The 12,606-nt window shown below is 40.3% G+C and overlaps 1 protein-coding gene across 1 annotated transcript in view; it reads left to right on the top strand.

The window, feature by feature from the left end:
- Positions 1-1,183: 1,183 nt before the first annotated feature.
- LOC112770091 (zinc finger BED domain-containing protein RICESLEEPER 2-like) overlaps positions 1,184-12,606 on the top strand; it is a 46,750-nt gene continuing 35,327 nt past the window's right edge. The window contains exons 1-2 of the mRNA XM_025814511.2: positions 1,184-1,252; positions 1,422-1,546. Coding sequence (XP_025670296.2) covers positions 1,184-1,252; positions 1,422-1,546 — 194 coding nt within the window. The remainder of the gene's footprint in view (positions 1,253-1,421; positions 1,547-12,606) is intronic.

Below are 12,606 nucleotides of genomic sequence, written 5' to 3' on the forward strand. Positions count from 1 at the left end.
AACAAAACTAACTACACATGCAATGTACTAACTAGTAAGCAAAAGATAGGGTGGATGTGAATATTTCGGGTTCCTCCATGCTAGGGGTAACACAACGCAGAAGCTTCTTGATGTAGGTGTATCGGCATTGATTGCGCCGCTCATATCTATCAAGCTTCCGGTGTAGATCTTCTATCCTTTGATGTGTGGATCTTTGCCGTGGTGGTGATGATGAGGTGGAAGGAATAGTAGATGGGAGGGCTATGTAAAGGCTTGGGTTGTTCATGAGAAGATGTAAGTATTTTCCGCTTGGGACCACATCGTCCTTAGCCGGAATGATAGCCTTTGTGTCCATGTCTTCCCAAGGAACACCCGCAGCAGCAACTAAATTGGATACCAATACTGGAAATGGTAAATTGCCCCGGGCGTAGACCTGTCCCACCGCTTGCTTGACAAGAAGCGGAATGTTCACCGGTCTCTCTGTGAGAACACACCAAACAAGCAAGGCGAGATTTGCCGTGAAGGACGACTTATGGGTGCTAGGTAGCACATAGTGGGATAGGATCTGGGCCCAAGCTCTAGCTTCTACAGTGAGGAAGCAAGCGTCAATGCATTTGGGCCTCATCCGAAGTCGACCATCGGTCCAAAATGTCTCTGGCTCAGCAATGACTCGGAGGATCGAGTCCCAATCAAACCCAAATTTTTCTCGCTGACGTAAGACCTCTTGGTAACCATCCATATCACTTGGTACCGGTAGGACATTAAGTACTTGCTGAATAGCCTCTTCTGAAATTGCGACTTGCTTCCGGCGCATGTATACCGATTGAATAGAGGGAGATGGTAGTTAGTGTAGAATTCTACCTCCCATGAGAGGTTGACCTCTTGTGGTTTCCTCAGAAGGAACTCCCATCCTTGCTGTTTAATGTGGGGTAAAATACAAGGAGCAACCTTGTCCGACCCTGCGCCATTCTGATAATGAAATTTGCTCGATGGTCTAGATTTTCTTCTTATAGAAAAGAATTACTTCGTTGTAAGCATAGCTCCAAACCAACAAAAAATCCTCACATCAAAAATTTTGGTTGTCACAAATAACAAACCCCAAATAAGAATTTACCAAAGTATTTGAACTCTGGGTCGTCTCACAAGGAATTGCAATGAAGTGTATGATTATTGGCTTTGAGGGACAAGGGACGTGCACGCGTCAATGGCGCTGACGCGCGAGTGTAGCCATGCCCCTGGCACAGGATTGGCACAAAGTTGGCCCAAGTCTCGGGTAACATGTACCAGAGTTAGCATTCAGTGCAGGTGCGTGGATGCGCATAGTGCGCTGACGCGTGCCTGAGCGGATTGGCAACCGGCGCAGACGTGCGCAGTGCGCGAACGCGTCGGTGCGGGCACAGGTTAGGCACAAGTGTGGCATAACTCTCTGGGTTTTGTACCAGGAAGTTTGGGTGGCACCATCGGTGCGCAAGCGCACTGCCAAATATGCAAGGGGCGCACAGGTGGCAAGCACGGGGATGCGTGGGTACCTTGCTCGAGATGGGCATAAAGTGGACATGACTCTCGGGTTTTTGGCCCAGGAGTTAGAAATACACCACCGGCGCACGCGCACGGTGCGCTGGCATGTCGGTGCCCTTTTTGACCATCTTCTCATTTTTTTTCAAAACATATAAAGAGTTATTCTAACACATTCTTGGTAGGTGGTCAAGCTAGTAGGCAAGAAAACACTTATAAATTCATGCACCATTCAAGACAAAGCATTTTCTCTAACTTCAATAATTCATCCATACCAAAATGAGGGAAAACTATATGAACATCCTATCTCTCCAACAAGAACAATAAGGCTAGCAATCCTATGCAATCAGCAACAACAAGAAATCACAAAATTCACAAGAATTTAAAGCTACAAACTAGATGGTATACATAAGGAAGATCTTACCATGGTGGGGTGCCTCCCACCAAGCACTTTTCTTTAACGTCCTTAAGTTGGACGGTTAGTCGCTCAAGCTTCTCCTTCCTTAGGTGCATCCGCCAATAGGAACACCTCTAGCTCTTTTGGGAGCTTGTAGCCATGATACTTCTTCACTCTATGTCCATTCACCTTGAAAGTTGCTTCACCTTTAGGATCAAATAACTCCACCACTCCATAGGGCTTTATCTCCTTTACCTTGAAAGGTCTTTCCCATCTTGAACGGAGCTTGCCAGGCATGAATCTAAGCCTCGAGTTGTAGAGAAGGACCTCATCTCCTTCTTGGAAATTCTTTTTCCGGATGTGATGTTCATGAAATGCTTTAGTCTTTTCCTTGTAGATCCGAGCATTCTCATATGATTCGTTCCTCAAACACTCGAGCTTCTCTAGCTGTAACTTCCTGGCTTCACTCGCCTTGGCTAAATCCATGTTGCACTACTTTACTGCTCAGTAGGCTCTATGCTCATCTCCACCGGAAGGTGGCATGCCTTACCAAAGACAATCCGGAAGGGGCTTATCCCTAACGGAGTCCTGTAGGCCGTTCTATACGCCCATAGTGTATCTCCTAACCGGACGCTCCAATCCTTCCTTTGTGGATTGACCACTTTGACCAAGATTCTCTTAATCTCCCGGTTGCACACTTCCGCTTGCCCATTGGTCTGTGGGTGATAAGCAGTAGCAACCTTATGCGACACTCCATAGCGCTTGAGCGGTGCCTCTACTTTCCTGTTACAAAAGTGGGATCCTTGGTCGCTCACGATTGCTCGTGGTGACCCATAATGGCATACAATGTGATTTCTAATAAAAGAAACAACGGTATTGGCGTCGTCAAGGCGGGTAGGTATTGCTTCTACCGACTTTGACACGTAGTCAACCGCTAACAGGATATATAAATACCCACTTGAGTTGGGAAACGGTCCCATAAAGTCAATGCCCCATACATCAAATATCTCACAGAACAACATAGGTTGCTGAGGCATCTCATCCCTTTGGGATGTGTTTCCCGACTTCTGACATTGATGGCAAGACACACAGAATCGGTTAGCATCCTTGAATAAGGTTGGCCACCAGAATCTACAATCCAACACCTTTTTAGCTGTCCTTTGTGGGCCAAAATGGCCGGCACATTCGGACGAATGGCAAGCTTCAAGAATGGGTTGGATTTCAGATTCTGGCACACATCTTCAAATTACTTGGTCTACGCCCCTCTTCCACAAGTGAGGGTCATCCCAAATGTAGTATTTGGAATCACTCCTCAACTTATCCCTTTGGTGTTTAGAAAAGTTAGGAGGGAAGAATTTTGCAACCAAGTAGTTCGCCATTGGGGCAAACCAAGGAAATCTACCCGACACAGCATGTAAACTATACAATGGGAATGAGTCATTGATCGGAAATGGGTCAAATTTTAAATTCTCAATGCGGCTTAAATGATCCGCAACCTGGTTTTGAGACCCACTCCGGTCCCTAATCTCAATGTCGAATTCTTACAAAGGCAAGATCCAACGTGTGAGTCTAGGCTTTGACTCATTCTTTGTCAACAAGTACTTTAAAGCTGAATGATCCGTATATACCACTATCTTGGACCCTAGCAAATAAGATCTGAATTTATCTAAAGCATGAACAATAGCTAGGAGTTCCTTTTCAGTAGTGGTATAGTTTGATTATGCTGCATCCAGTGTTTTAGAAGAGTAAGCAATGACATAAGGGAGTTTACCATCGCGCTGTGCAAGCGCGGCACCTACATCATGGTTTGACACATCGCACATTATCTCGAATGGCAACGTCCAATTGGGGTCTCGCACAATCGGTGCTGTGGTAAGAACTCTCCTTAGCTCTTCAAACGCTTTCACACATTCACTGTCAAACTCAAAGTCCACATCTTTTTGGAGTAGGCGCGACAATGGCAAAGCAATTTTGCTGAAATCTTTGATAAAGCACTTGTAAAATCCTGCATGTCCCAAAAACGAGTGGACCTCCCTCACAGATGAGGGGTGAGGTAAAGTGGTGATAACATCAACCTTGGCCGGGTCTACAGAAATGCCTTCATGAGATACTACATGTCCTAACAATATACCTGGTCTTACCATAAAGTTACATTTCTCAAAATTCAAGACAAGGTTAGTGTCAACACATCTAGCTAAGACCTTGGCCAAGTTCTCTAAGCAACAATCAAATGAAGTTCCATAAACACTGAAGTTATCCATAAAGACTTCCAGACAATTCTCCATTAGATCGGAAAAGACACTGGTCATACACCACTAAAAAGTAGCAGGTGCATTACATAGTCCAAATGACATCCTTTTATAGGCAAAGGTGCCAAAAGGGCAAGTGAATGTGGTCTTTTCCTGATCTTCAGGAGCAATGTGAATCTGGAAGTAACCAGTGAATCCATCAAGAAATCAATAATGGGATTTACCCGCCAAACGGTCCAATATCTGATCGATAAAGGGCAAAGGGTAGTGGTCCTTTCTTGTAGCAGTGTTCAGTCTTCTATAGTCAATGCACACGCGCCACGCATTTTGTACTCTCTTGGTGACCACTCCTCCATCATCCTTTTTAACCGCAGTGATGCCTGATTTCTTGGGAATGACCTGGACCGGGCTCACCCATTCACTGTCAGAAATTGGGTATATGATACCCGCATCAAGTAGCCTAGTGACCTCCTTCTTTACCACATCAAGGATGGTCGGGTTGAGCCTCCTTTGCGGTTGCCTAACTGGCCTAGCTCCCTCTTGGAGAAATATACGATGCATGCACTTGCGAGGGTCAATCTCCACAATATCAGCTAGGCTCCAACCAATTGCCTTCTTGTACCTTCTCATAACATCTAGGAGCTTTTCTTCTTCTTCACTCGAAAGCTCACTAGCAATAATGATCGGAAACTTTTGGTTGTTCTCTAAGAAAGCATACTTTAAATGAGATGGAAGAGGCTTTAATTCACTCTTTGCCTCAAGTTGAGGTTCCTTTTCATCAAGCTCACGGAGTTCATTCTCAAAAATTTTCTCATGTTCATCCTCTTGGTCATCCGTCTCTTCAACAATAGGGTAGCATAGCTTGGTGTGGTCTTCTTCTTGCACTTCCACTACCACCTCGTCAATTACATCACATCGGAGAATGGAATGCTCTTCGGGAGGATGCTTCATGGCTTCTTCCAAATTGAACTTGATAGTCTTCTCTCCAACCTCAAAGGAATATGTGCCGGTGAAGGCATCTAACTTGAATTTAGAGGTCTTAAGGAAGGGTCTACCAAGTAGAATGGAGGATGAGCTTCTATTTTCTGTTGGAGGTATTTCAAGGATGTAAAAGTCAACCGAAAAAACCAAATCCTCGATCGCAATAAGTACATCTTCGGCTATTCCTATCACCGTGATCACACTTTTATCGGCTAAGGCAAACTTCACCGCCGACTTCTTTAATGGAGCTAAATTTAACCGCGCAAAAATGGATAATGGCATGATGCTTACGCAAGCCCCTAGATCACACATACAGTCATGAAAAGTGCGTCCACCAATACAACAAGACACCAAACAAGGTCTAGGGTCACCATATTTCTTTGGAAATAGGCTCCATCAAGGAAGAAATTGAACTACCCAAAGATAATGTCTCCAATTCTCCTATCCTATCCTTGTGTGTACACAAGTCTTTCAAAAATTTTGCCTACTTTGGAATTTGTTGAATAGCATCAAGAAGTGGTATGGTTACCTCAACCTTCTTGAACACTTGAAGCATGTTCAAATCAAATTCTGGCATTTTCTTTGCTTTCTTCACCATGGATGGGAATGGAATAGGAATGGACTCATCCACTATAGCTTTTCTCTTGGGTTCCTTGAGGCTTACTCCTTCTTCCTCAGGCCTTTTGTCTACCTCCTCTTCTTTATGTGGAGCTTCAACAACCACTTCTTCCTCATGAATGTCTTCCATGACCCTTGGAGGTATCTCCTCCAATGTAGTCCCCGACCATAGAATGATGGCGTTGAGACCGCCCTTGGGGTTTGGTTGGGGTTGGGATGGAAGATTAGAAGAGCTTGAGGGTTGGTTGGTGTTGTTGTTGGAGGTGGAGGGTTGGTTTGACATGGCCATCTTTGAAAGCATGTTGGTGAGGTTAGCCAATTAAGCGCCCAAGCTATCAAATTAAGCCTTGTTGTTCTCGTCCCGTTTCTCCATGGCGGCTCTAAGCTCATCAACTTGATTGTTGGAAGATGGAGAGGTTTGGTTGGATTATTGTCTATGGTGTGGTGCTTGGTATTTGGTGTAGTTATTTTGGTTTTGGTTGTGGTGATTTTGGTTGGCTTGGTGGTTGTTGTTGTTGTGTTGGTATTAAGATGAAGATTGGTTGTTGTTGTAATGAGAAGAAGAATTGTTCCATCTTTGGTTTTGATTGCTCCCTTGTGCATTGTCCCTCCACCCTTGATTTTGATTACTACCATGAGAGTAGTTGTTTTGGCCTTGAGAAGGATAGGACGGACGGTTGTTATAGTTCACATTGGCTATAACAAGGGCATGCTCCTCTTGAATTTGATGGCATTGATCGGTGTAATGTGTGGTGCTAGAGCACAAACCACAAATTCTAGGAGGGCCTTCAAGTTGAGCAACTAGAGGTGGGGCTTGGATGGCTTGGATGGAGTAGTATTCCTTTTGATCCTTTTGTATTTGTGTAAGGATGGTGGTCATATCCCCAAGTGCTTTGGTTAGGCTTTCTTCGGAAGGGGATGGTTCTACCACACCCTTGAGAGGATTACTTCTTACCCTCGTATGTTGTGTAGTCTCGGCAACATCATTTATCAACTTCTAAGCTTCTCTCTCCATCTTGTTTTTCGAAAGGGAACCGCCACTAGAAGCGGTGAGCAATCTTCTATCTTCCACACAAAGACCTCTGGTGAAGTAGCTAATGAGCAAGTGAGTGTTCAATCCATGATGTGGACAAGATTCCAATAGCCTCTTGAATCGAGTTCAATACTCATACAAACTCTCTTGGTCTCTTTGCATTATTCCTGAGATCTCCTTCCGGACATAATCGGTCTTCTCCGGTGGGAAGAACTTATCTAGAAACCCTCTTATCAAGAAATCCCAATTGATCGCAATCTCATCTGGTAGCGAATAAAACCATGTCTTTGCTTGCCCTTCAAGAGAGAAAGGAAAGGCAAAAACCATAATGGCCAACTCATCAGCTCCATGCCTTCGAGCCATAGAGCAAGCAACTTGAAAGTCTTTTAGATGTCAGATGGGGTCTTGACCCGGCAACCTATGATATTTAGGAAGTAGATGTATCAAGCTACTCTTCAACTCAAAGTTTGGATCAAGGTTAGGATACCTTGCTTGCAAAGGTTGGAGTATGATATCCAGAGCTCCTTGCTCATGCAAAGTGATCCGTCGTGGCTCCGCCATGTATGGTTCACCTGTAGGATGCAAAGATGTATTAGTAGTACCAACAGAAGAATAGGAAGTATCGGACTCCAATTCACTTTTGGTACCGCCTAGTGATTCGGTATGTTCCTCAAAAGAGGCCGAAGTACTAGCCATATAGTCCAACCGCCGTCTAGCTTGCCGAGTGTGTAACAAAGTTCTTTCAATCTCAGGGTCAAACTCGGCTAAGCTAGAATTTGGTTGAGACCGAGTCATCAAACTTGGGAGTCATAGCACACAAACAAAAGAAATCTAAACTAGAGCCAAGTATTGAAAGAAAGTAAACTATCTACAATATTCACATATTCACATAACCAATATCAAGGCATGTGTTGCAACCATTCCACGGCAACGGCACCAAAAATTTGATGTACCTCAAGAGACTACGTCGGAATAGAATTTCTCAATAAAGTCCCGTTGCAAGTATAGCTCTACCAACAACAATCCTCGAGGATCAAATTTAGAAAGGGATTTGGTTGTCACAAGTTTAACCCCAATAAAAATAACCGAAGTATTCAAACCTCGGGTCGTCTCACAAGGAATGGGCAAACATGTACTTCAACATTGGTTAGAATTCTGAGGTTGTGAGTCATGAGCAAGAAAATAAAATAGGAATCTTAACAAGCAAGTAATCTTGAAATGCAAGAAACTATTCAAATGACTAATCAAGATGTGAGCAATTCCAAACTAATAGGATCATTCAATGTAATTCTACTCTAAAACTAAACAATAACTATGAATAAGACAAGACAATTAGAATTTGGGTTTTCAAATATGAATAATAAAAGCAAATCTTGGCTAGGCATGGGAATTAGGGTCACTATCCTTGTCTAATAACCATATCTTGACAATTATGAGGAACCAAACTCATTAAGTCTACTTCTATACTTGAAGTACGTTAAATGGTTTGGTCAACATCAACCTATAAAGTCTAACCTCACTACTAATTGTCTTAGTAGTAGGTTAGTGTCAATGGCTATCAAATTGACCACTAAGGGTTCCCAAATCATCAAATCCATTAGACCCAATGACTCAAGTTTACCCAATTCCCTTAGCCTAAGCCAAGAGTAAAGAGAACTACTCCATAATCAAAGTAAACAATTCATCAAACACATGGTAAGCATTAATAAAAGACATGTTCAAATTGCAATTAAATTGAAACTAACAAGTACCCACTAACAATTATCAACATACAAGCCTTCAAATAACACAATTAACCATAGAAATCATCAATGTAGCATTAAAAAGTCAAGATTCACAACATTCATGAAATGGGTATAAAATGACAATTGACAAGAATTCATAAAACTAACACAAGATGTAAGCAAAATTATACTAAGGAATTCAAAGCAAACAATCAAAACTAGTAATTAACAAGATCCAATTCAGAATTCAACAAGGGAAAATCAAATTAAAACTATATTTAGAGAGGAACAAAGGTTTCTCTCTCTAGAAGAACAAGAACCAAAAACTAGCTAAAAATTGTGTCTAAGTGTAAAATGATTGATCCCCCATTTCCCCTAGCATCTTTGGTCTTTTCCATGTAGAAACAGCTTGAAATTGGGCCTGATGAGCCTCAGAAATTGCCAGGCACGATTTCCTTTAATGAGGTCACGTGCAGCTTCCCGCGCGTGCGCGCCATGCGTGCGTGCGCGCCGATTGCTTCCGCGTGCGCGTCGATGGGATTTTTCTGATCCGCGCGGATGCGTCCATCCTTGCGCGCCGCTTCTAGCTATCCTCATGCACGCGTGCGCGTGCAGTGCGCGTGCGCACCCTTTGCGAAGTTCCCAAAATCCAAATCTTCATGTTCCTTCCTCTTGTGCATGCTTTCTTTCTCTTTTCTAGGCCATTCTTGTCCTATAATTCCTGAAATCACTCAAAAAATATATTATGGCATCGAATGGCAATAAAAGAGGATTAAAATATAGCACTTCTAAGGCAAAATAAGCATGTTTTTCATCATGAATCAAAATCAAGAAGAGAACACAAAACCATATAATTCTTATGAATAAGTGTGAGAAATATTGACAAAACCCCCCAAATTTTACACAATATAAACCACAAAATTGGGGTTTATCAAGGTTCATCCTCCCAAGTCTCATTACCAAATAACTTGGCATTCAGCTTCATGATTTCTCCTAGATACCGAGCAACTTATATCTTCATCCTCTTCAGAAAAAGAATACTCATTAGAGCTCATGAATGGCAACAGTAAGTTCAGTGGAATCTCAATGGTCTCTGTATGAGCCTCAGATTCCTTTGGTTCCTCATTAGGGAACTCCTTAGTGGTCAGTGGACGTTCATTGAGGTCTTCCTCACTGTAAATCACTGCCTCTTCCTCCTCTATAGGTTCGGCCACTTTGGATATATTGATGGCCTTGAACTCTCTCCTTGGATTCTCTTATGTATTGCTTGGGAGAGTACTATGAGGGATTTCAGTAACTCTTTTACTCAACTGACCCACTTGTGCCTCCAAATTTCTGATGGAGGACCTTGTTTTAGTCATGAAACTGAGAGTGGTCATAGATAGATTAGAGACTATGGTTGCTAAGTCAGAGAGGCTTTGCTTAGAATTCTCTATCTGTTGCTGAGAAGATGATGGAAAAGGCTTGCTATTGCCAAACCTATTTCTCCCACCATTATTATTATTGAAGCCTTGTTGAGGCTTCTGTTGATCCTTCCATGAGAAATTTAGAAGATTTCTCCATGAAGGATTATAGGTGTTTCCATAGATTCTCCCATGTAATTCACCTCTTCCATTGCAGGATTCTCAGGGTCATAAGTTTCTCCTTCAGAGGAAGCTTCTTTAGTACTACCGGATGCAGCTTGTATTCCAGTCAGATTCTGAGAAATCATATTGACTTGCTGAGTCAATATTTTATTCTGATCCAATATGGCATTCAGAGTATCAATCTCAAGAACTCTTTTCTTCTGAGTCATCCTATTATTCACAGGATTTCTTTCAGAAGTATACATGAACTGGTTATTTGTAAGTATTTCAATGAGTTCCTGGGCTTCTGCAGGTGTTTTCTTCAGGTAAAGAGATCCACCAATAGAGTGGTCCAATGACATCTTGGACAATTCAGACAGACCATCATAGAATATACTTAAGATGCTTTATTCTGAAAGCATGTCAGAAGGACACCTTCTGATCAATTGCTTGTATCTTTCCTAAGCTTCATAGAGGGACTCACCTTCCTTCTATCTGAAGGTTTGGACTTCCACTCTAAGCTTTCTCATCTTTTGAGGTGGAAAGAATTTAGCCAAGAAAGCATTGACTAACTTTTCCCAAAAGTTCAGGCTTTCTCTAGGTTGTGAGTCTAACCATATCCTAGCTCTGTCTCTTACAGCAAAGGGGAAAAGCATAAGTCTGTAGACCTCGGAATCAACCCCATTGGTCTTAACAGTGTCATAGATTTGCAAGAATTCAACTAAGAACTGATGAGGATCTTCCAATGGAAGTCCATGAAACTTGCAATTCTGCTGCATTAGAGAAACTAATTGAGGCTTAAGCTCAAAGTTGTTTGCTACAATTGCAGGAATTGAGATGCTTCTTCCATAGAAGTTGCAAGTTGGTGTAGTAAATTCACCAAGCATCTTCCTTGCATCTCCACCATTGTTCTCAGGTTCGGCTTCCATGTCTGCCTCTTTTTCGAAATTTGCTGTAAGGTCCTCTCCTGAGTGTTGTGCTTTAGCTTTTCTTAGCTTCCTCTTCAGAGTCCTTTCAGGTTCACGATTTATCCTTGTTCCTGCTCATATGAAGAAGAAGAGAACAAAGAGAGAAGAGGAACCCTCTATGTCACAGTATAGAGATTCCTTTATGTGTCAGAGGAAAAGAAGAATAGAAGAATGAGGTAGAGAGAATAAGAAGAATTCGAACATAGAGGGAGGGAGAGGGTTCGAATTATTATATGAGTAGAAGAGAAATGTTAGTAAATAAATAAAATAAATAGAAAGAGATGAGAGAGAGAGTATTCGAATTTTAAGAAGAGGGAAAAGAAAAATATTTTTATTTTTATTTAATTAATTAAGTTAGTTTCAAAGATTTGAAAAAGAAATACATGAAAATTGAAAACTAAAACAATTAGTTAATTAAAAAGATTTTTGAAAAAGTGGTTAGTGATTTTCGAAAATTAGAAGTGGAAAATTAGTTAGGTGGTTTTGAAAAAGATAAGAAATAGTAAACTTTTTTAAATTAAAACAAATAAGTCAAGTAGTTAGTTGAAAAAGATTTAAAAATAAATTTTGAAAAGATAAGAAGTTAGAAAAAGATTTTGAAATTAAAATTTTAAAAAGATATGATTGAAATTTATTTTGAAAAAGAATTGAAAAAGAAGTTAAAAAGATTTGATTTTTAAAATTAAAGTTGATGACTTGACTAACAAGAAACTAAAAGATATGATTCTAGAATTTAAAGATTGAACCTTTCTTAACAAGAAAGTAACAAACTTGAAATTTTTTAATCAAAACATTAATTGTTAGCAAGGATTTTCGAAAATATGAAATAAAATTAAGAAAAATATTTTGAAAAATTAGTTTTAAAATTTTCGAAAACATTAAAAGAAAAATGAAAAAGATTTTGAAAAAGATTTGAAAAGAAAAATTTTTTAAATTGAGATTTTTAACTTGACTAACAAGAAACAACTAAATTTTAAAAACTTTTTACCAAGTCAACTCAAAATTTCGAAAATTATGAGAAGAATAAGGAAAAGATAATTTTTTTTACTTTTGAATTTTTAATGAGGAGAGAGAAAAACAACAAAATGAAACAAAATATAAAAATTCAAGATGAACACCAAGAACACTTTGAAGATCATGATGAACATCAAGAACATACTTTTGAAAATTTTTAAGAAAAAAAAGAAATGCAAGACACCAAACTTAAGAACTTTTGTACTAGGGACACTAACAATTTGAAAATGCATATGAAAAACAAGAAAAGACACAAAACAAGAAAATGTAAAGATCAAATAAAGAAAATCATCAAGAACAGCTTGAAGATCGTGAAGAACATAATGCATGAATTTTCGAAAATTTTAAAAAAATTAAAATAAAAAAATACAGTTGACACCAAACTTAAAATTTAACACAAGACTTAAACAAGAAACACAAAATTTTTTTGGTTTTTATGATTTTATTCAACTTTTTGTATTTTTTTCGAAATTATTTTAGAAAAAGAAAATAATGAAATTCAAAATTTTTAATAAGAATTCCAGGATCCATGCAATGTTAGTCTAAAGCGTCGGTCCAAAAGA

The sequence above is a fragment of the Arachis hypogaea genome, chromosome 18 (assembly GCF_003086295.3).
Source record: "Arachis hypogaea cultivar Tifrunner chromosome 18, arahy.Tifrunner.gnm2.J5K5, whole genome shotgun sequence".
In the NCBI taxonomy this organism is placed as follows: domain Eukaryota; kingdom Viridiplantae; phylum Streptophyta; class Magnoliopsida; order Fabales; family Fabaceae; genus Arachis; species Arachis hypogaea.